At 46.9% G+C, this 24,117-nt stretch overlaps 1 protein-coding gene across 3 annotated transcripts in view; it reads left to right on the top strand.

Moving 5' to 3' along the window:
• DIAPH3 (diaphanous related formin 3) overlaps positions 1–24,117 on the top strand; it is a 2,278,729-nt gene that overhangs the window by 823,162 nt on the left and 1,431,450 nt on the right. For all 3 annotated transcript variants that reach the window (XM_085621985.1, XM_085621986.1, XM_085621987.1), the window contains one exon: positions 12,040–12,104. In XM_085621985.1, coding sequence (XP_085478111.1) covers positions 12,040–12,104 — 65 coding nt within the window. The remainder of the gene's footprint in view (positions 1–12,039; positions 12,105–24,117) is intronic.

Genomic DNA, 24,117 nt, shown 5'->3' with positions numbered 1-24,117 from the left:
GTAACCTTGGAGGGAGGTAGCCTTTACTTGACCTTCGTGGATCTCAAATCCGCATTCGACATGGTCCAGAGTGATCAGCTATGGGGCCTACTCCATGACATGGGAGTACCACCCTATTTATGCCACCAGCTGAAGCGCTTACACCAGGACACGTATGCGAGAATAAGGTTTGGTAAGAAAGGGGAACTGACCGCTCCCTTCCCTGTAGAGAAAGGGGTGAGACAGGGATGTGTGCTTGCCCCGACCCTGTTCTCCCTGTTTTTAAATGGTTTCATTGAAACCCTACTGGTAGTAAAAGATATAGATTCTCCGAGATTAGCGAACCGCAAAATACCAGGATCCAACATGGCCGCTCAGAGCTTCTGCTCCGTTGAAGCCCCGCTTTTAACAACCACGCGAGGTGCTTAATCCCCACTCTAACAACTTTTTGAACCATCTCCCGACATTGGATGGTCTGGAGCGTCTGCTGCTGTTACCGCCGTTCCAACTGGACGATACAACGCCAGGATATCGGCTAAAATCTTGCCCGGCGTTTTAGCCTCAAGATGGCGCCTGGGAAGGAACGGACCCGCTTTGTGAATGAAGCGGAGCGGATCCACTGCGTGTGATCATCATCTCTCGGCTGAAGTGGGCGCGCCGGATCTTTTCCCCGGAGGGGCTCCGACTGCTAAGACTGAGGTTTGGGGTGAGGTTCCCATTTATTCCTGATGCCTATTGCAAAGACCTCCGCAACATGGCCATGCAGTGTGCTGACGATCTGTGATACCAAGACTTTATCCGTGAAGGCGTTTACTGCATGATGGGCGGACCCTCGTATGAGACCATCACTGTATGCTGCATGTTAAAGGCACTAGGAGCTGATGCTGTGGTTTTCACAAGTTGCATCAGTGAGCTAGGACTCTCCTGCGGTTCAGAAGGTCTCACTGGAGGCGACCGGAATACTACCTGATCGGGACCGGAGTGAAAAGCCACCGCCGTGACAAGATGACATACGCCTGCATCGATCTGACTGGAAAGGAGAGATTTGAGCCGTACGGTCTGGACCAAAGGACTTACCCCCTCGGCCCCAACAAACAACTCTGTCTGCAGAACATCGGAATCGCAACCTAGCAGAATTAAGGTGAGCGGTGCAACAGCAGGCGGTGGAGAGCAGAGGGATGCGGAGGCGCGGCTGCGAGGCACTAATCCAGAACAGCGGACTACAGAGACTGGTGCTGGGGGAAAGGCTGTGGCTCGATAGCAGAGGTGAAGCGGCAGAAACAAAGGCCATACACTGGAAGAGCACCATAAGTAGAGAAAGGGGGAAATGCAATAAGGTTGGCAAGCGAGGATGCCTGTCCCTAAAATGGCGGCCGCAACACCACCAAAATAGGAGACATTGTACACTGTGTGGGGGCATGACATATCAAGACATAGCACAGGCTACCGTCCAGCGATGCCAGCAACTCAGGACTATGACCGAAAAACTAAAAGCGGAATACATTCGGTATAGATGGACATACCCTTTTCGTCATCACGTTTGAGTTCAGTAACAAAGCTCGACACGTCACTGACCTGAAGGAAGCGATGGAACTCCTGGAACTACCACTGCCTGACCCAGAATCCAGCTGCGATCAGGTGGCGGGGTCTGGCGTAGACACAAGACTGAAGAATCAATGGCAAACCCAACGGAGGGAGCGAAACCTGAAGAACTAGCAGAGATAAGGAAGATCCCCCCCCCCCTCTTTCATGCTCTGTCTCTCACCCTCCCCGACCCCTTTCCCTATTTCATTCTTTGTCTACTTCACCTGCTCTTACCACCTCTCCCCTGAATCTCTCCCCTCGCCTGGCCCCATGTGCCCTTTAACTAAGCACTCCTTCTCCCCTTGTTGGGGAAAGATCCAATTATTCTACTCTGGAGTCTCAGTGATCCCTCTGAGAGAGTCTACAGTGCCTAGGGAGCCACTCACAGTTGAGGTATGGTATGGCGCCCCTTGCCAAAGCACACCCTCTCCCCTTTTTGGGGAAGGATCCAGTAGGTAGGCATTGGAGTCTCGGAGACCCCTCTGAGAGAGTCCACTTCGGAAAGGGAACCTCGTGCAACGGAGTTGGTGGAATGATACCACTTACCCTGGGATCACAGCTTATTGGACTTTGGACGAAGCTTTGACTCATCTACTGGTTTGTGTCCCCATCACCCCCCCTCTTCTTTCTTGCTGTGCCTCTCACCCTTCGCCCCTTTCCCTCCTTCATTCGCTGTCTACTTCCCCTGCTCATACCCCCTCTCCCCTTAATCCCTCCCCTTACCGGCTTTTTCCCTTACGCTTATGTCCTTATTGTTTAACTCGACCTAACATGTAACTATTTAGCTATGTTCTAATAACTGTGTAACCTTTGTAACGATGTAACCTGCAACTTTGATCTGATACTCATGTAAAGCGCTCTGATACCTCCGGGTCTAGCCAGCGCTATATAAAACCTTTCAAATAAAATAATGTTTGCGGACAATACGCTGCTTCTGTCTAAGACTCCTATGGGTATGCAGCGTGTACTGGAGGAGTTCTGTATATTTTGTAGGAAAAGGGATTTGGAGATAAATCTTCGAAAAACAGAATATATGGTCTTCCGCGCTAATACTACCAATTGCCCACATCCTCAAATGGAAGGCAGACCGCTAGAAAGGGTGTCTATTTTTGATTACTTGGGCCTTACACTTAATGACAAGATGGATTGGGTGACCCAAGTAAAGAAAGCTAATTTAAAACTGTCGCAGTCTATAGCGGAAATTTTAAAAGTACACAAAAATTGCACTCAAAGTGGTAGGCCCACCGGCAGAAATATATAAAATCCAGGCAAGGGGAGCGTCATTATATGGAGCAGAACTATGGGGCCATTGTTCAACCAATACACCGCAAAGTAACTGTTTCTACAGTTTAGACACGGGGTGCTCCCGCTTCGAGCACTTACAAACAAATGGAAGGGAGCCACAAAACTAGACTGTCCTGGGTTTACTTTGACTGAAGAGACACAACTTCACGTTCTTCTCTTTTGTCCTGCCTACAGAAGGTCAAAGTCTAAGTGGGTGCTCCAGCTTTGTAGAAATTTGGGGATTAGAGACCACACTGAGGCCTTTAGGCTACTAAAATACAAGACACACCCACTGTTTGTCTTTGCCACTTCTAGATTTTTATTTGCAATGTGGTGCATACACAGAGGCATTATAAAGAAAAAAGAGCTCGGAAATAATCTAATTGTGCCCACCCACCAATTATGTTGCTAACCTATATTTGCATATCTTCCTATTAGAAAAACAGTTTTGAAATCTTTTCCCTGTGTAGCAATTTTATCATTTTAACTGTCTTTTATAAGCTATTTATTCTATTTGTTTTTAAATGTTTTTAAACTGCGACCATAGATTTCCTGGTACTGATTGATATTTAAGGTTGATAATTATAGGGTGACAAGAGGTAGTGGCGTCAGTAAACGTATTCTAAACTGGTAGTACACCATCTTTCCCGTGTTTTTATTTGTATAAACTGTTGCGCATTGTAAGTTTCTGTAATTCATTTATGCTACAATCAACTGTGCCTTTATGACTGTATAGCCGAAATAAAGTTTTTTTTGACTGACTGACTGTAACACAATACATCATTACACCAGGCAATGATATCTAGTTCTTGGAAGGCGGTACAAGTCATCCCTCTGCTGAAGAAACCTATGACAGATTATCCAACGATGAGCAGCTATCGACCAATGTCATTACTTTCTTTTCTGGGAAATGGAAGTTAACATTTAGCCTTCTCCTTTCATTGAAGCCAGAGATATCTTGGCAGGACTCCCAAGTGGACTTTTGGCCACTTTACAGCAATGAAACTGCCCTACTTACGTCTCGGATAACATTTGAATGCCATTGGACATGGGCATCAGTGCCTCTCTTATCCTACACATTCGTAGTGCAGTTTTCAGTACAGATCACACACAGTTCTATGCCAGAGACTGTTCTTTCGGTATTTGTTGGAAAACATAACACCGATTATCTTTCTTTCTGAGTGACTGGGTGGAAACAGTGATTTTAACAAATCTAACCACAACCCTCTGAACTGTACATCACATCCTCCATTGCCGTTATGAAATTTGGATTACAGGATCCTAGGGAAAAAATTGCAAATAGGATACAGGAAATGCTATCACATTTAATGTATTCAGATCAAAGAGGATTCATCCAAGACAGGAGCACCTCCCCTAATATTCACAGGCTCTTTCTGATACTAGATGAGTTACCAAGTGACCATGCATATGCTGCAGTGCTCTTTATCGATCTGGAGAAAGTATTTAAAACTTTGAACTTGACATATTTGTCCAGAGTTTTGCAGCATATGGGATTTGGGGGAAGGTATTCTGTTGTGGATCCATGTCTTGTATCCTAACCCCTGGTCTGAGTTTAGACTGGTATGTTTTTTTCTGAACCATGGGTGGTCCAAAGAGATACTAGGCAGATGTGTCCTTTGTGTCAACCTCCTGTAGGTCCTCGCTGTGAAGCTGCTGGCTAGCTGGGTGCATCGAGGTGTGGCAAGACGTGGCTTGGAAATTATGTGGCAGACATACTCTGTCTTGCTATAGGCTGACGAGGTTCTGCTGTGTTTCCAGTATGTGACAACACAAGCAACTTTGCCCCTGGAAACTTTGGAGGTCTTCAAAAGGATATAGAGAAAGATAATCAATAGAGTTAAAACCTGTATATCCTCTAACAAATTGCAGTGCCCAGACTCATCAAGACGGGAATTCCCATTTTGTTCATAATATTAGACATGTTCAAATATCTTGGAATCAAAGTTTACAGACACTCACCTGACATTATGGCAGGAACCTAGACAAAGCCTTGATCTCAACCAGGGCCTCCATTGAGTTTTAGAGGAAGCTTACTTTGTCCCCACTTGGAAGGGTGGCTCTCTTGAAAATGGTGCTACTACTGGGAATGGTGTATTATTTTTCCAACTTGCTGCTAACACTGTGCAGGACTAGCTTTCATGACCTTAACAGATTGTTGACAACTTTGGTTGGTTCTGGGCTGATTCAGGGTGGCTTTAGATAAACTGTGGTGTCTTGTGGCACCTGACTTTGAAATGTACTATTTAGCAGTGCAGTGCCAATGTGTGCTATGGCTTGTATTGCGCCAACTGGGTCTCCAGAAACAGGATATCTATGACCCTCACTTGAGGACATGACCATTCTGGAGTACTTATTTGGGAATCACATCTACGGTATGCGCTTCCCGATGCAGCTGGGGGCGGCAAGATTCTATTTCATTAGATACCTGCAGAAAACTGCATAACATGTGAAGTACAACCACTGTGGTGCTTGCCTAGATTTGAAAGAGCAGGGATAGCAGCTAATGGTCATTATGGGCCAGAGCAACTATTATGCAAGAAAGACAACTATGTGACTGTGGAAACCTTAAAACATTTGAGAAATTAATTAGGAAATACGATCTGCCTGTCGCACAGTTCCTTGCACATACAGCTCTCTGTAAAGCAGCAATCGCTACATGGAATAACTCCAACAGCAAGCCAACAAAGTAACTTTGCATATATTATTGACATTGGGACCTACTGCCATAGAATAATACACGTATACAAAGCACTGTGGAAGAAGCGGAAAGTGGACCTACCGGTCCTTGGGAATAAATGGGGGAAGGGATCTTCAGGTAGAACTTAACTGATGGTAACTGGTCAGCAACACTCTGTAACATCTCCAAGGTGTCTCGGAATACATGACTTGAGTTGTTCAAATCTCACTTTGTACTTCACCTCTGCCAGATTACACTTAATGTTCTGGTATGTTCCACACATGTGGCCCAGATGTGGTGCAGAAGATGCTGATTTCAAAGAAGCCACACCACTTTGGCTGGTGCTTCTGCACCCCAAACACCTTTGTTCATTAATTACCCTTAGCCAACAGAAATGTAGCTGCATGTGCCTCGATGCCCAATACCTGCTTCTCAACTCCTCACGCATCTCCTTTGGATTCCACTTGAGTAATGTCAGTAGCTGTAAATGGTGAATACTCTCCCAAATAGCCACACAATCACGCATCCGTTTTGTCCAAATCTGCAAAGCCACATTTATCTAGTCTCAAAAAGAAAGCCTCTATTTCGAAGAGCCAAATGGTTCCTACCATTACCTTTCCACAGTTTGCCAGTTTACACATACTTTGTAAACTGAAATAGGCGCTCAACAGGAGATGCATACTCTGACAAGCCATACACAGAAAACTTTAGTAGAGCAAAGTGAGCTGAAAGAGAAATGATCTCAGGGCAAGCACATTGAATTGTAAAATGGTCCAGCCACCTAAGCAGCCCGCCATTCTGCCTAAAACTACTTGCTAACCTGGTTGTCTCTTGGTCCTGTCCTTGCTGTTCCATTGGCTACTGAAATAAACTGCCTTGCTCTGTCCTTCACAATCTGTGCAGCCATTGGCGTTCTATGTCCGGAAACAGTAAAGTATACAAGAAAGTAATTGATGGAATGCTTGAATTAATCTCAGCCACTGGTTATTATTCTGGCCGCATCCCATTCCACAGTTTTTTTTGCGCACCATGTCTTCAAACAGTAGCAGACTTTGACTGATTACTACTCTGGTTCCACGTTCACATGACTTCCAACCTGTAACCCACTAATCTGAAAAACACGTTAGTTAGATTCCTCACCTTAGAATATCCCTAGGCGTCAGACTGGATCCGGAACGATTTTTCGTCAGCAATAACCTTGCGCGCCGCTAGGCGTCGTCTGCGGCTCCGTGTCCGTCGCCGGTGTCTTAATCGCCGGGATGACGTCGTCGGAGTACTTAGACGCCGCCTTCACGCGCTGATATCAGTTCTTCTTGTTTCCGCGCCAGTAAGCGCCGATCTGGGAAGAGCATACCCTTTTAGTCACTTTTTGACTAAACTTTTTTGAACTCTTTTGGTTCTATTCTTGTCGACATCGACTCTCGTGCCGGTAGGGATGCCTGGCTTTAAGGCTTGTGACTCCTGTGATGTCGGTCACGGACCACCACCACCGGTGCCTCTATTGCCTTGGAACCGACCACGACGCCGAGTCGTGCCTCGACTGCCGGGCCTTGACTTTGAAAGCTAGGCGGAAGCGGTCCCGCAAGCTACTCGAGTACCGGCAGCCACCACCACTCGTTGGGGTCCAAGTCTTCGAAATCCGGTAAGTCGAAGCACAGCAAGAAGTCGAAGAAGCGACATCGCTCTTCTGACTCCCCTTGCCGGTCACGCGACTTGGCTGAGGGTGCGGGTGGCACCGCGCGGCTCTGACGGAGCCGCAGGGGTCTCGTCCGTCCCCATACCCTCCGGTCCCTGGGACTGGCGCGACTCCGGAGGTCAGTGCTTTCCTCATGGCCATGAGAAACCTGGCTCCGCCGTCGACGCCTGCCGGCGTGCCTTCGGGTCCTGCAGGCTCGACTGGGAGGTCGTCTACTCCAGTCCCGACGCCGCAGGTCCCCAGGGGATCCAGGCCTGGATCCCAGTTGCCGCCAGTCGACCCCTCCGCCGGCGCCGACTCCTCCGGTGCCACCCCCGGAACCGTCCCCGTTCCCCAGTTTAGTCCCGGTCCGGGCCCGGCATCGGAGCGGAGCCGTCCGGCGCCGCACCCGCTGCCGATGTTGGCAATTTCATCCTCCGCCCGGATCTGATTATTCCACCTGTATACCAGGAATCGGATGACGGTGACGACTGGGATGGGTCTGAGGACCCTCTGTCCCGGCAGGGCCAGTTATCTCAGGACTGGGCAGACAAGCTGGGGGATGCCAGTGGTCTTGACACCTCCCCTGACACTGGCTTCATCTCTCCTCCGACCGTGGCTTCAGAGGAGGGTGCTGCATTTTCTGTGGTGCTGCGCAAGGCGACCGAAGCCCTTGGGCTAGAACTGCCTGCTGTGGCCGGGAGGACGAACCTCCTCACCGAAGTGCTTCAACCGTCAGCAAGCTCCTTGGAGCCTCTGCTGCAGTTCAATGAGGCACTCATTGACGTTCTGAAGGGCACCTGGTCCAAGCCCTCCACAGTTCTTCCTGTGGACCAGAACGTGGCCCGGCGCCACCGCCCTGCACCGGGCGACCCCAGTTTTCTGTCCCAACACCCCACGCCCGAGAGCCTGGTTATCCAGGCCTCTACCTCCCAGACGTCCTTCCCGTCCGCTCCCCCGGATCGGGAATCCAAAAGGCTAGAACAGTTTGGGAAGAAGCTGGGGTTGTGGTCTATCAACACCGCATGTCTTTGGGACCGTTACTCCCACTCCCTGTGGGATACGGTGGAGGACGTGCTGCCCCAGTGTCCGGAGGAGGCCCGGACACGACTCGCCCAGGCTCTTGCCTAGGGGCGAGATGCGGCATGGCATGCCATCCGATGTGGATTGGACACAACGGACTCGCAGGGCAATGTCGACCATGTGGTGCTTCGTCGCCATGCAGTCCACAAGTTTTTCTGGGGATGTCCAGAGCACCCTCATGGACATGCCCTTCGATGTGAGTTGCCTTTTTGGTGACAAAGCAGATAGTGCGCTGGAGCGCTTTAAGGACTCCAGGGCTACGGCCAAGTACTTGAGCCTTTCGGCCCCGCGCCCGCACACTTCCGCTTTTCGTCCCTTTCGTGGCCAAGGAAGGGGCGCCCCCTCACGTCTGACTAGCCACAGGCCCCAGAACCAACCTCCACGTGGTCGCAGACGTGGATTCTGCCGAGGCGGTACAGGGGGACAACGTGCCGGTCCATCCACATCTACCCCAGCAGCATCCGCCTTAAAGCCCTCCTAGTCCGAGCTTTCAGGCCCATTCCACGCCAGTGGGCAGCAGAGTTCGCCATCACCTGCTCCACTGGTGCACCATCACATCGAACAGGTAGGTGCTGCAAATCGTCCGAAGGGGCTACTCCCTCCCCTTCGAGGCGACCCCTCCAGCCTTGCCACCGAATTTCGGGGGATCACTAGCAACTTCTGCAGGAGGAAGTTACGGCCCTCTTGGCCAAGGGGGCGATCGAGCGCGTTCCTGGTCCAGAAGTAGGTCGTGGTTGTTATTCCCACTACTTTCTGGTTCCCAAGAAAGGCAAAGGGGGCCTACGCCCTATTTTGGACCTCAGGAGCGTCAACGCCTTCCTCTGGAAGGAGAAGTTAAAGATGCTCAGCTTAGCTCAGGTTCTGGCTGTCCTAGACCCTGGAGACTGGATGGTAGCGTTGGACTTGCAGGACGCTTATTTCCACATCCCCGTCCTGCCGGCCCACCGGCGTTACCTGCGGTTCACGGTGGGCCAAGAGCATTTTCAGTTTACCGTGCTCCCCTTCGGCCTCACCAGTGCCCCTCGGGTGTTCACGAAAGTGATGGCGGTGGTCGCAGCTCATCTGCGCAGATTGGGGGTTCCAGTCTTCCCCCTATCTCGACGACTGGTTGTTGATGGCGGGCTCGCCTCAGGCAGTCCTCTCCCACCTCCAGACTATGGCCGACCTCTTGCATTTGCTGGGGTTCTCCATCAATGTGCCGAAGTCGCATCTGAGACCCTCCCAGAAGCTCCTCTTCATCGGAGCGGTTCTCGACTCGGCGCAGTTCCGGGCCTATCCTCCGGAAAAGCGGGTCCGGGATATTCAGGCTCTGATTCCCATCTTTTGGCCTCTATCCCGGGTTTCGGTCAGGTTGGTGTTGCGGCTTCTGGGTCTGATGGCCTCCTGCATCCTGTTGGTGCATCACGCCGGATGGCGAATGCAGGCTCTGCAGTGGGACCTGAAGTTTCAGTGGACCCAGCATCGGGGCAACCTGTCCGACCACGTCCTGATCTCGGAGAGCACTGCGAGACCGTCGCAGTGGTGGCTCACGGACCGCGATTGGGTCAGTGGCAGATCCCTCTCCCTACCCCAACCGGAGCACGTGGTAGTGACGGATTCGTCCCTCCTGGGATGGGGGGGCCACATGGGAGAGGCGGAGATCAGAGGCCTCTGGTCTCCGGCGGAGTCCCGGCTCCATATCAACCTTCTGGAGCTGAGGGCGATCCGACTTGCACTGAAGGCATTCCTTCCCTCTGTCCGGGGAAGTGTAGTGCAGGTGTTCACGGACAACACCACCGCCATGTGGTATTGCAACAAACAAGGCGGGGTGGGGTCGTGGACCCTTTGTCAGGAGACTCTGCGCCTCTGGACATGGCTGGAACATCAGGGCATCACCCTGGTGGTTCAACATCTGGCAGACTCTCTGAACGCCAGAGCAGACGAACTCAGCCGCCGTTGCATGATGGATCACGATTGGCGTCTAAACTCGGACGTGGCGCAAGGCCTCTTTCGGCAGTTGGAGAGAGCCTTGGTTAGATGTATTCGCCACCGAAGAGAACGCGCAATGTCAGCAGTTCTGTGCGTTGGAGTTTCCAAGGCGGCACTCACTCGGGGACGCCTTTCGTCGCGAGTGGAGTTGAGGTCTGTTGTACGCCTTTCCGCCTATACCACTTCTGCCCAGAGTGCTAAAGAAGATCAGGCGCGACCAGGCCCAAGTCATCTAGGTGGCTCCGGATTGGGCACGAAGATACTGGTATCCTGAGATACTCAGTCTGTCAATCGATCCCCCGATACGACTGCCTCTTCAGGAGGACCATCTGTCGCAGCAGCAGGGGACGGTCCTCCACCCGAACCTGTCCAGCTTCCACCTCCATGGGTGGAGATTGAGCGGCGGCAGTTGATGCCATTTGACTTGCCTCCTGAAGTCTGTAATGTTATTCTGGCAGCCAGCCGTTCCTCCACAAAATCGGTATACGCCTGCAGGTGGAACAAATTTGTGGCATGGTGCACAGCAAAGGCTGTGGATCTCCTTTCCGCCCCTCTTTCTGAGATTCTCCTCTTTCTTCTTTCCTTGGCCCAGCAGGGCTCTGCTCTCGGCACCCTCAAGGGTTATCTTTCAGCTATTTCTGCTTTATTACGGCTTCCTGACCAGCCTTCTCTTTTCAAATCCCCTGTTGTTTCTCAGTTCTTTAAGGACATTACTCACATGTTTCCTCCTGTCCCTTTCGTAATGCCTCAGTGGGATTTGAACCTTGTATTGACCTTTCTGATGTGCGCTCCTTTTGAGCCACTTCATAATTGTCCCCTTCGTCTTCTCACTCTTAAGACTGCTTTCCTGGTTGCCATCACCTCTGCTAGACGGGGAGTGAGCTCTCGAGCAAGATAACCAATGTAGACACATGCATGACTTTGCACTGACTCCTGGGGGGTGGAGGGGTTGGAACATTTATTACTTTGGGTAGATAACTCCCGAAGCTGTAAAAATGTGGAGTTTACAAATTTGTTTAAAAAATTCTTAAATTAAAGCTATCAAAGTAGAAAAATGCTGCTTAAATGTGGCAGGCTTGTGGTTGAAATAGGACGAAAGTAAACAATTAAACATGGTAATTGAAGCAATGATCCATTATCCCATGCACAATCTTTGACACAGGGTTTGTTTGAGGGGTAACTAACTGCAGTAATCTGTGAACATCATTGTAACAAAACACCTGCCTTGAGGCTTTAAAACATTATAGCTACAGTCTACCTTTAAAGAGTTATTATATTTAACATTTGTTTCATAACTTTACATAATGAACAGACCTATGTCATCTGAAAACCTTTACCAATGAACTAGACTTGATCATTGGCTTGCATCATAAACAACTCACTCCTACTTTTTTGAACATAAGCTTCCACAAAAGACTAATTGAGCAATCTTTTTCAGTTGAAGCACATATCTAATGACAGTCAATAGCTTGTAGAGAGGAAGGTCCATATTTGTGGAGCCTAGGCCCCTCTCTCACCACTGCTTTTTCAAACTACTATACTGGTGATCACATAATCCAGACTTGAATCAAGCAACAGTAAATGATGAGCAAACACGACTAACCATAGTTTTAATAGCCTAAGGCTTTTAGTGTGAATTGTTTGCAAATCAAGGACTGGAGGGATACATTTACAGGTGAAATTCAAGAATGGTATGCTGTTATTGATGCCATAACAGGCATAACGTATCTTTCACTGAAACTATTAATTATTCTGAAATCTTTTACAGATGTCTGCGTTGACAATTCTAAATTGGAGGAATTTGAAGAAAGATGTACAGATCTTACCAGAAAGGTAAGTGACTTCACATTGTTTCCTACCATGTCACAATTAACATGTATCCGAAGGTTAGCCCGAGTTCCTATCATTTGTTTGCCTAGCAGTTTCTTGTATATTCCTTTTTTTGGGGCAACAATAACTGCAATAAAACAGTGACAATACGTGGTTGATACAGCCCTTTTTAATTATTCCCTAAAATAAAAAAGCAAATTCGTGCAAAGTGGTGCTGTTATAAGTGAAAGTGGTCTGCGATACACCACTTTAACTAGGATATTCAATTTTTACTTAAGTGAAATATCCCACGAGGGCGAACTATGTTTATATGCAAGTAAGAAACTTTTACTTTCAGACTATTTTACCTTTAAATTCTATGCTGAAAAATGGAATGGATGTTATGCTAAAGGTAGACACCCAAGCTTCCTATTGCATGCCATTCACCTACCCTTTACCTTTCACTCTTGGACTTCCCGGTATATCTACTAATCTAGCAGTTATTTTTTTTGTTCTTTATTATTTATTTAACTATACACCATGATCATTGTCGATTTCTTCATGTATATCACTTCGCATATAATGTGACACTACTTTTGCATGGCAAATATAATTTGAAAGATGTGATTTCATCAAGATGTTGGAGACATAAACAGGAATAAGCGTTTGGGAAGGCCTAATCAGACCTCGCCACATCTCAGTAACTATTCTACAACTGAATTGCAATAAGCAAGCCCTCACATTGCAAAAAGGTTTGATGGTGGTGTTCCCAGGAGAGATTTATAGCAACTTCATTTCTCCAAATGGACCAGTCACCATCTGTGCCATGGACAAACCACATCTGTAAATGCGAACTAACTTTTAGTAGCAATCAAAAGTTGGATGGATAGAGTGACAGACACTGAATGAATTTTTAGGATGGAATTCTGAACTGGTTAGTCTTGACGCAGAGCAGTTGAAAATTGAGTGGTGACTATACATTCTCGAAAGTGTCTGTAGCAGCTGGCGAATTGCTTGTTTTTACACTTTTGTACTCTGGATTTTATATAGTTTGAGCTTTCTTCTGGTACACAGTGTCTGTGGCTAGTCGGGCTCCAATCCAATGCAAGTAATTAAGTGGAAGAGGACAAAAACTGTGAAAGACGGGATGAGGTAGAAATTGCATGAGACTTTAGTGCTCTCCTTCTAAGATTGTGTATTTTAAGTGAAAACAATTACCCGTACTCAACACGTTGCGGTGATGTTCCTAAAACAGTATAACTATTAATGAGCTGGTTAAATTAAGGGAACTTGTTTTAAAAAGTATCTGATGATTCTGGTGGATACTTCTAACAAGCTAAAGACTTTAAGTGAGAACTGCATTGTTCGCAAGAGCAGCCCGTGACCGACACTGCGACTTGGGGAGGGAGCGTGACGTGTGCTTCGGCTGTGACCTCTTCTTTTGTTTGTTCGGTGCTTTACTGCTCAAGTTTCTAATTTTGTTATAGCTTCATAAAAATACATTTTGCATACCTTCAACTCAAGCCACCTTCTAAAATACTATCTCGATTTCTTTTTCGACTAAATATATAGCGGAACAATTCCTCTAACTAGGTGCACGCTACGTTAAAGCTTATTAGCAAGTCAGCAATTAAAACACATTACCAAACAATAATAATTGCTATGATACAGCTGTGTAGTAACCTTCATTCAGCTTGGCTAGCTTGTTGACACACAGTTGATGTATAGCATCTTATGACCCCAGCATTCTAAACCCTTACTTAAGTACTTAGAATACATCGGACATTCTAATTCTACTTTCTCTAAAATCTGCCTACAATATTCTACAACGTTACACCATTACTACAAGCTGCCAACGAAATGCCCTACAAGGCACAGCAGAGTGACACATCTTGATTGCAGCTACACCCATGCTCTCACTGCCACCAAAGGAGACAGATGGTGATGTGCCTCTTTCCAACATGCAAACTGCATTATGTGGATATATCGGGTCATGGGCAATTGTATCGTGTGTATTCTGAATTCCTGTAGACATGTCCTGCAGTGCTACACATAACTCCCAATAGGAAACCCATTGACTACTTGAGAATATGAGGAGCCAGTCAAAATCACTGAGACCACATCATTGGTAAGAGTGTGCTATGCAAGGATTAGATAACGCTCCATGTATTGTACAGCTTCTACAGCTCTCAAAAAGAAACTCTGGACTGTACTCTTCCCACACCTGCAGGTCAGCTTCATCATTCCCTTTGGATTAATTAGAGCCTACCGTGACTGCTGCTATCCAGGCCACACTACTGACTGCTGCTTTCACTCATCTGTTGAAATATGAGGAGTGAGGCATAATCAACAATAGATTTAATGTAAAATAGAGGTGCTCTGTCTCACCGCCTCTTCTTCCCATCCACTTCTAGGCCCAGTGACCTGTTGCAAGACAAAAGCACCTCTCTGGTCACACATAAAAGACACCAAAACGCATCCCACTCAATCCACCCTGCAACTTCAACACTGTTGCAGCCAAGCGTGCGCCCACAGTGTGGCTCCCAACCCATCCACTATTGTGCTTCGGTGCCTTGTCAGGGACTTGAGGCAGTGCTTAATTAGAGCCAGTGGTTGCAGGTGGGGCCCAAAGGCACTCATTTTAGGGGACCATCACTTATATTTACTCATGAGACTCAAAGCAAGAGAGATAAAAACAAAAAAGGGATAAAGGAAGAGAAAAAAGGGAAAACGGGGTCAAATGGAGAAGCAGGGTTGAACATGACTTAGATGAGTGAGGTAAAGAGGCCCTGGTGATGCATGATTGCGGTATGAGGTGGAATTGGGACTAGCAAGCCTGGATAGACCACAACCGACTGCGGGCTTCTGAGGAAAACTCAGGGCCCCGGCACATATTCTTTCACAAATGAATCACTGATATTAGGCACTAATTAAAAGCATCTACAATGCTATTGTATTCGTTGCCAGTGCGTGCAGTGGTCGAGATGTTTATGGCAGCCTTTATTTTAAGGGAAATGATCCGCATGGTTTCATATGGACTCTCTTGCTTTTATAAGGAGGCCGGAAGTATGGTCCTCTATCAGAAATGCTTGGTTGTCCCCTTCTTTAACACTCTGGCCTTCGGGGTAAATAACCATTATCCAGTGTAGCAGCCGAGTTTCCGGCACCGAAGCCTCAGTAAATCACACGTCGAGAGTCAACAACAAAAATAAAAAATGTATTGAACACGAGCATTTTGATTTGCTGCGCATCGCTGGCTGATTTCTGGACGCTTTTAACAAATTGTTGTCTCCCGTGCTTGTTTTCGTGTGCTCATCGTACTGTGAGGGTCTGAGTTGTCCCAGTGTGCTCGCAGCCCTTGTTACACATGGTACACTACGCTGAGCAGCCGTGTAAGGAAAATGAAACGATGCCCACTGGACTGTGGTCGATTGTAAGCTTCCAGCGCCTTCTCGTGCCTTCCGTCACCGTCGCGCGCGGATATTCGTCGACACTCTCGCGCAGGCAGCGCGTGGGGTGAAGGGTACACAGAGCGGCCGCTCCCTTTACTTCATGCCGCTCGTTAGTGAGGCTGATGCTTCGAGCCCAGGAAGAGCCGTAGATTTCACACGTGCGGACCCTGACTGCAGCTGCGCCTGCGCCGTACTCTCGTGATTGGCATCCCAGCACCCCCTCGGTTCGCGCTCAGTGTGCGCTCCAGTCGTAGCTGCAAAATATATTTTGCATAAATATTCATAAATTCATGCTCAGTCTGCAATTCTTTATCTTTTTGACATAAATAAATCGCAACAAACTAATTTTAACTCTCTCTTTTATTCCCTTGCGAGACACCCCTAGGTGTCATTCGTAGTGCTTTATAAACGTTGTCGGAATACTACACTACTCTATGAAGGTAACCCAAATTCAGAAAATGTTTATTTATAGAACCTTGCGCTTGAAATTTTGAGTATACTACTTAAATGAAATAAAGAGTGGAATGTCTAAAGGATACTTTTTAACTTTAAGACCAGTGGCGGTGATCCTACTCCTGTGAATTGGGGCTGCCAGAAGACCTTGTGGGGTTATTATTTTTGTTGTTGTTGCAGTTTTACATTGTGCGAACTCGACCGAAGGTGTCGGAGCACTTTACACGAGCACCAGATGCTTTACAGACGGACACACGAATTTTTAAGCACGTGCAGATTAAATGATTTGCCCAGAATCATATGATGTTTGAGCCTCTCGCCAGACTCGAACCTGGTTCTCAGCTTCAAAGTCAGCCGTTCTAGCCGTTAAGCCACATCCTCTTCGCTATGACTCGTTTACCTCCCATTAAAATGTATCTGGAGAGGATGTGCTCTTTGGCGTAGGCCACTTCAGACCTTTGCTCCAGGGAGCCAGTTGCAACTCTTGGAAGTGCAGTCACTACAGAACTATGTTGAGCTGGTTCTGCTCCTCTGTCCGAGCCAGTGGAGGTTGGCTCCAAGCTCCCAATTTTAGACCTCAGTGGTTTCTTCCACCAAGCCTTTTCTTCTGTATGTGGTCGTATATCTGATTTAGTGTGCCTGGTTTCAGGATCAAGAGTGCTGACATCTTGAGCGTGAGTTGCAGACAGGGTTGGATTGGGATTAAAAATCAGCCAGAGCACGCTAAAAAATAAAAGTGGCCCACATTTGCATATTGTCTTTCTGCAAAACACCGCTTCGTCGAAATTTTATTTAAAAAAAAAAAGGGGGGGGGGGTTTAAAAATAATGCACGGATTAGTTTACACTGGTGAAACACACCTGAAAACAAGTGAGGCCACTTTTGCTCAGGCCCCCTGCCCCCGCTCAATATGCATATACTAATTGATCGGCCCAGCGAGAGAAAGTGAGTGATACCTCAGCACGTTGCTAAAAGGGAGGTAAGGGGCCCGTCTACCTCCAGAATGGCCACTCAGGCACCCACTGGGCCGCTGGCTGCATCGAACAACGCAGAAACCGCCCAGGCTGCTCAAAAAAAGCAGCCCACAGCTGGAATTCAGATACCGGCCCCTCGGGCATTGCCCGAGTGCCCGTGTTACCAGTCCGCTGCTGGTTGCAGAATTAGGCGCGCCCACTCTTCCAATAACTGGAACTGGGCCAAGTGGGGTTTAATCCTGTCCCAGTTTTGATCATTCTGCTGCTGTTTGACCGTGCTAGACTGGAACCCTGCATTGACAGTTTTCAGTATTCAGCCTAGATAGGATCACAGGGCCTAGGAAGCTTAGCATAATTTTCTGGGATAAAATAGCATGCAATGTTCTTGGTGAGCCTCAGTTGAAAATTGTTTAACTTAATCATTTCAGGTACTGTTTAGGTCAGCGCCGGGACGCTCCGTCGCTGGGGCAGCTGTTTTGCGCTTTAACAAATTGCTAACATAACATAACATATGTTTCTTTTGACTGTTGTATTGAGTGGAAGGGGCAAGGGGTGTTTCTGTAAAGTATGGGACTGAGAAATGGGTCCTTTAGCAACTGCCACATCTTTAGCCTCATTTTAATGCAAGGATGTCTCCTCTGTCCACTAAACATCCATGAATGCATGACCTTTCCCCTTTCTGCTACTGTGTATTACCAGCATGCATTGAGAACTTCGATTGTGCTTTTTGGGTCTCGAGTTAGTGGCTGCACATACACACGAAGAACAGGAGGAGTAAGACCGAATCTTGCAGGACTTCAAATGGTCAGCACCTCTCTTGCAGAAGTGTACTCTCACCTTACCTTCATAGCTTTTCTTGAGAGGGAATAGGATTCTTGGCCTTTCCTGAGATACCAGTTTTCAAGTCATTCTTCGAGGAACTGACGCACAACCTTTGTTTAGTTTTTAGTTCTTCTAATTGCATTTCATTTTTTAAATTGGGTTATTAAACTCTGAGAAGCGTCAGTACTCTTTATAGTCAAGGGTACATTAACGTAAGATCAGCATCCAAGTGGCATTTAACATTAACAGTATAAAACACAACTTCAAAAGAGAGTTGCAGAAAAGTATGTGCTTTAGTAGTCCACGTTATACATAGATGGCAGTGGGACGATGGAGGTCCAGAGAGAGGAGTAGCAGCTATCAGGCCGGACCTCAAGGGGTAGCGAGGGCTGAAATATCTAGCATATGTTGTAGTATAGAAAATAGATTGTATGACATTTGTAGCAAGGATAAATAGCAACAATTGTTATGATGACATATAAAGCAAAGGATAAAGAGTATTGCAGGGTACGAATAGCCCTGGGCATAAAGTATGAGATGTTAAGCCAGGTTCAGGTGCTCCTTTAGCTTATATTTGAAGATTTGCTTTCAATAGGCAAGTCTTATGTGAACGGATAAGGCATTCCAATTTCTGCGTGTGTTCCCTGGTAAAGTACGTTTGAGGGAGGACATTTTTTTGAAACAGTGTTATGAGAAGTCATGTTAATTGGCTTCTGACGATTTTAGTTTAGTGCTACAGTTTTACATTTTGAGCGAGGTGGTGAGGCTATAAAGTATATGGCCCTGTGTGAGAGGCTGGCAGTTTTGTAGTTTGAGCGAAATTCAAGTGTTTGCTATATGAGAGGGTTTAAAGCAGGAGTTGAAGACAGCCAACTGGTCCAATTAGACCAGAATCATAGGCTGCCCTCATATCCAGCCTGCAGAAGGCTGTCCCTCTCCTATACCAACGTGGTCTCTGTACCACAGTACAGAAACCTGATTGGCAGATGTTACAGAGGCAGGCCTTCTTCACATGGCGTTGTAGATGTCCTCTAACTATGGTCTCCGTGACGTTACCAATGGTGAGGAGTCCCACGATGTAGCCCAAACTTTTAAGGTTGTGTCTTGTTAAGTTTTTTATATTTATGAAGCACAAAATAAAATGCTGTTCTTAGTTGAAAGCATCATATAAAGAGCACTGACCGAACAGCCAGAATAGTTTGAACAAAGAATTAAGGGTGAGCGGAACTCGGGAAGTTACATAAAAACTCCAATAGATTAAACGGAATTCTGTCAACTGGTAGAAATATGCGTGGCACGCTGCTCGTGCTGCAATTTAGTGCCAGTTTCGCTGAAAAATCGGCATGAATGGCACTTTGCGGTGCGCAAGGGTGCGTAGCCATTCAATTTGATTTTGCTGCCACTCAAGTTGAAAATCTACTCAAAGCAGCAGCAAATCTACTCGAGAAGCAGCCGTTTGACATTGACTGCTTGCATTAGAAGAGGCTCCAGGGGACCCCAAATCACGGAATAAAATCTGCCATGTGACGTTTGACAGAAGTTTGCCAGAACTTCGCATTACAAGAGTAACGTTGGAGTTGCTAAATTACGCAAATTCTGCAGGCAAAATGAAACATTCGGCCCTCCCCTACAAACAATGTAAGCTTGATAAAGAGATGCTGTTAGCATTCTTGAAGGCCATACAATTTCCTGCACCCAAGTACTCCGCTTGATTTGCAAAGCTATTAGTGCACTTAATTGACCTTCAATTTGAATGTAAAGTGACTTTTTATGTCCTCAAAGGGTGATTTTACACCCATGGACATATCTGCTCACATATTACACTGTTAAGGGTACATTGTGAATACATTTGCTCTTAGAGGCAGGTTTGGGATTTAGAGTTTGGGGATGCATTCCTAAGCCGGTGAACACCTACAAACCTTTGGCAAGCATTTTCCCATGGCCAGAGATTTACTCCTGTGAAGGTTGGGGTAAAACTGCCTGATTTTTCTTGCCACTCTTGTGTTAGTTTCGACCAGAAGCAATGCTCTTGCATCCTTGTTTACATCTTCACAGGACAAGGTGGTAAAAGGGTCCTACATAAGGGATCTCTGGTCCAGCACAAGGTCGAAGCTGGTGCAGTTCTCGCAGGGTGTCCTTCATTTAAGTGGGAACCCGCCTTTACAACAAGATTTTTGCCACATTGTACCTTTACCATGCATTTTTTACCACACATGGTTTTAGAACGCATATGCTTTTACAACATATGCCTTTACCACGCATATAAGGTAAGTTTTGGGGTGTGGGGTTCTCCCCCCACATATACATTGTTTATATATATATATATATATATAATAGTTGTAAAGGCATACGTTGTAAAAGCATATGCGTTCTAAAAAAATGCAGGGTGAAAAATGCGTGGTAAGGGCATGCAGAGTATTTCCATGCGTTGTTCCGTCATACAACCCATTTAAGGTACCATATTGATAGTGGCTTTTCAGGCCTCTAGCTACAGTGCACTACAGTGATTCAGAAGCTACAGTGGTTCAGAAGCCGAACGAACGGCGGTGACGGCGGCGGCGAGCTGAGCTGACCCGAGGCGAGGAGCCAGGACAAGGCAGGGGGGAAAGGAGAACGAAGAGACACCTCAGCCATCCCTACCTTGCGATCTAGTCTTGTCCCCGGTCTCCCGTAGGGCTGCTTCATTCAGCGCTGTGCCCGGCTGCGAGGGGAGCTAAGCACAGCAGGATCCGTGGGCGCCGCAAGCCTCAACGTTCATCGCGTCGCAGGCAGGTGAGTCCGCTGAGATCCCTGCCTGCCGCCGTGGCCCCGCTCCGCTCTTCCCTCCCGTATCCCGCCGATCTGTCAACTGAGTTTGGCACCTGGAGACTGCCGTAGGAGGCGTGGAGAGAGTTGGTACACAAGTGAGTGGAGTGAGTGGAGTGCTGCGGTGGTACTTGCGCCCACCCCCGCCCGTCCACTCGCACCTTGCCCCCGCCCTTCCCTTCACAAAAAAGCCCTCCACAAGGAGGCCCTTGACCTACCGCTGCAGCTCGCTTCCTCTGCCCCCACCGGATCAGCTCCCACCGGACTAGTGAGCTAAGGGGTGGGGTTGGACGCGGTGCCCTGCGGGCGCTGAGCGGAAGGAGAGGGGGAAGGGTAGCGGGGCGGTCAAGCAGCAGCTAACAGCAATCAAAATCTAACAACCGAGCAGCAGCCAAACAAGGAAACAAGCTAAACAAGGAAAACAAACCATCTACAGCCTGTTATAGCTATACTGTATCTCGGACTTACTTGGCCGGTCAGGGATTGACGTCACTTCAGATTTTTACCAGTTTTACTTATTTATATTTTTGATTAAGTCTATTACTGTGGAAAATAGTGTGGAAAATGTCTAAAACACTACGCTCAGGAAGGGTAGTGGGAGTAAAACCTGGCCGAAAATTAACTACCACCCGCACAAGAAACAAATCAGTGAATAACCCACCGTTGAAAGGTCAATGCCAACTATCTGAACTTTGGGATCTAGCTGGTCTAAAAAAATCTAAACTTGTTACGCCACAAAGATCAGATACTAAAGCTCTGGAATTTCATTCACCAGCCATCATAGATCCCCAACCGCCTCTGGTACAGCATGGGGCCCCACAATCAATGGTAGGGGGGTCTCCCTTACGGGACTCCACAGAGGGGAAAATGACGACCGTAGGTGATCCAGTGCATATACCACCGATCCCTCAGTCACCTACGAATGATAGGCCGGGAGGTGACTTGTCTGCACTATCTAATGACCTGGAACTTTGGGGACGCTACGTAAGCCCAGCTAAAGTGGAGTCTTTGGAGCAGTTTAAAGCCTCAGGGGGTGCCACCCCATCTGGGTTACTGTTGTATAGTAGCACCCCTTCGTTAAATGGCCATGAAATATCCGACTTGTTAAATATTTCCAGGAGCCCCGACCTTAATCTCTTGGATAATTGCTGCACTGCGGAAGTACGAGAAAAGCCGATCTCTGAGTTCATGATCGCACTGGAACAACTCCTTGCTTCAATCTTACTGCTTTTGGGGAAATTTGTAGGCAGCTCGGACTGTATTCTTGAATCAGTCACTCAAACTTTAAAGACATTGTTGCAGAAATCGCCTGATATGAGGAAGGCCTCTCCCCCCAAGTCTGAGCATTACTTGTCTGAGGGGAAAACCGGAGATATTAGAGGGGAACTGGATAGGAAGGTTGAATCGCCTACTCTGGAACCTCACAAGGATATGCCTCTTACTGCAGCTCCCAACTGCATTAAAAACACAGTTCTGGAGATAGAGGAGGAGGATAAACCTTTGCCTGGCCCTAAAGCGGTCCAGGAGTTGTTTCCTATTTTTGTGCCTGAGTGCGGAAAAGAATCCCTGGACGATAAACTGGAGGTAAAAGAAGAAAGGGGAAAAAATGGTAAACAAAAAATTAATAAAGATAACAAGAGGAAACCAATTCGAAAATACAGAAAGAAAAAGCAGCGGAGGATTATTTTCCAAAATATTTCAGCGGCAAGGGAGAATGATGAAATCAATGTGGAGCCCTCTTCTACTTACTTAAAGGTGGACATTGATTTGAACTTAACTACTTTAACCTCTGTAGAGGGGGAAAATGAACAACGTAGTTTGTTTTCTCAGGAAGCTACATCGCAAGTAGGGGGCTCTCCCCCATGCTCTCCTTCACGGAGCGCATTAGGAGTGCCAATTTCTTATCCATCTGGGGCTCTTAACACTTTGCCCCCCCCCCCTTTGCTGTAACACTAGAGTCGGAAAATTACCGTCCTCCGGCCCGATCTGTAAATATCACTAAGGCCCCGGTGGACGTACGTGTACTAGATTTTGTACCTTTATTTGATACTGACCTTTTGTTAAATAGAGCTTGGCTTCTCAAACGTTTTAGTGAGGTTGAAAGTCTCTACCATATTCAATCTAGAGACATAGAACTGGTGTCTCTGTTGGGTGGAAGTAGGGTAGTGAGTATACGGGTGAAATTTTATTCGCCTATTATAACAAACTTGATACTAGAACAAGCCGAAAATTTCCAGCGCCTAGGCATTGACATTCTCCCTATCTCCAACCCAGGCAAGCCAAATCTTCTATGTAACCAGGGGTTTGGGGGTGGTGAGCAAAACGGGGTAACCTCTCCCCTTAGAGACCTAAAAATTTGGGTTTCTAGGGGAAAACGCTCAGTTTCGCACGTGAAGCCACTTCCACAAACTGAGAACTCTTCACTCATAGATGATAATAACCAGTGGAATTGGCTCCATAGTGCATTATCAACAAAAACAAAGGATAACCCCAAATTGTTTCACCATCTTTAACACCGCATTAAAAATAATTTCCTGGAATGCGGCTGGATTCCATAGTTGCCCAGAGAAACTTGCTTTTTTATCTTCTCTGGGTGCGGATGTATTGTGCATTCAGGAAACATGGTGCATTGATATGCTAACTCCATCAAAAGATTTTTATGTCCTGGAAGTACCAGCTGCGCCCTCTAAGAAAGGGCATGCCAGGGGGGGGATTGCCTGCTTATTGTCAAACAAATTGCAATGGAGATTCTCCCATTATATTGATCCTAGTAGACTTTTCCACACAATAACTCTAGAAAATCTGTTCCATAATGGTGAAAAATATCCTATGGTAATTTTTAATGTGTATATACCCCCTGAGGAGCGTTTTAATGATAGTTTGCAGCAGGTTCTCCGATATATTGAACAGATAAAAAATTCCCCATCTTCCCCTGTAATTTTGCTTGTAGGTGATCTAAATTGCAAAATTTCAAATGCTAGTCTGAAACTCTTCAGGAATAAAGTTAAGGAAGAGGTTTATTTTATTCCCCAGACGCTTTTCCCTGAGAACTTGGTGACAAATAAAAGAGGGAAGATTTTGTTAAAAGAATTAGCGATCGGGGATGGTATTATTTTAAATGGAAGATTTCCATCTGACGTCCCCGCTAATTATACTCATAAATCCCCCTTTGGGTCGTCAATTTTGGACTATGCTATTGCAGACTATGGCCTGTTTCCCCATATTCTGGACCTAAAGATTATACCTACGTCACTCAGCGATCATAGTATATTGTTTTTAACAATGTCTTTAAATTCTTTGAATACGGCGTCTTGGTCGCTTAATGGCAACGAGGCTACCTTCCATGCCTCTTCTGGAAGGTGCTTCTGGAACTTTGCCGCCATTAATGGGGTGCAGGACCTATTGGCCGATACCCTAATGGTAATAAACGAGTGGAATGGTAGCGAATTTGTTTATTTTGAAGAATTTATGCGAAAGATTTTATTTTACGCAAAAAAAACTGTTCCCCCTAGGAAAGGAGAGGTAGTCCCCA

This window comes from Triturus cristatus, chromosome 8, assembly GCF_964204655.1.
Source record: "Triturus cristatus chromosome 8, aTriCri1.1, whole genome shotgun sequence".
Taxonomy (NCBI): Eukaryota; Metazoa; Chordata; class Amphibia; order Caudata; family Salamandridae; genus Triturus; species Triturus cristatus.
Note: the sequence above shows the minus strand (reverse complement) of the source record. Positions and strands in the feature narration are given on the sequence as shown.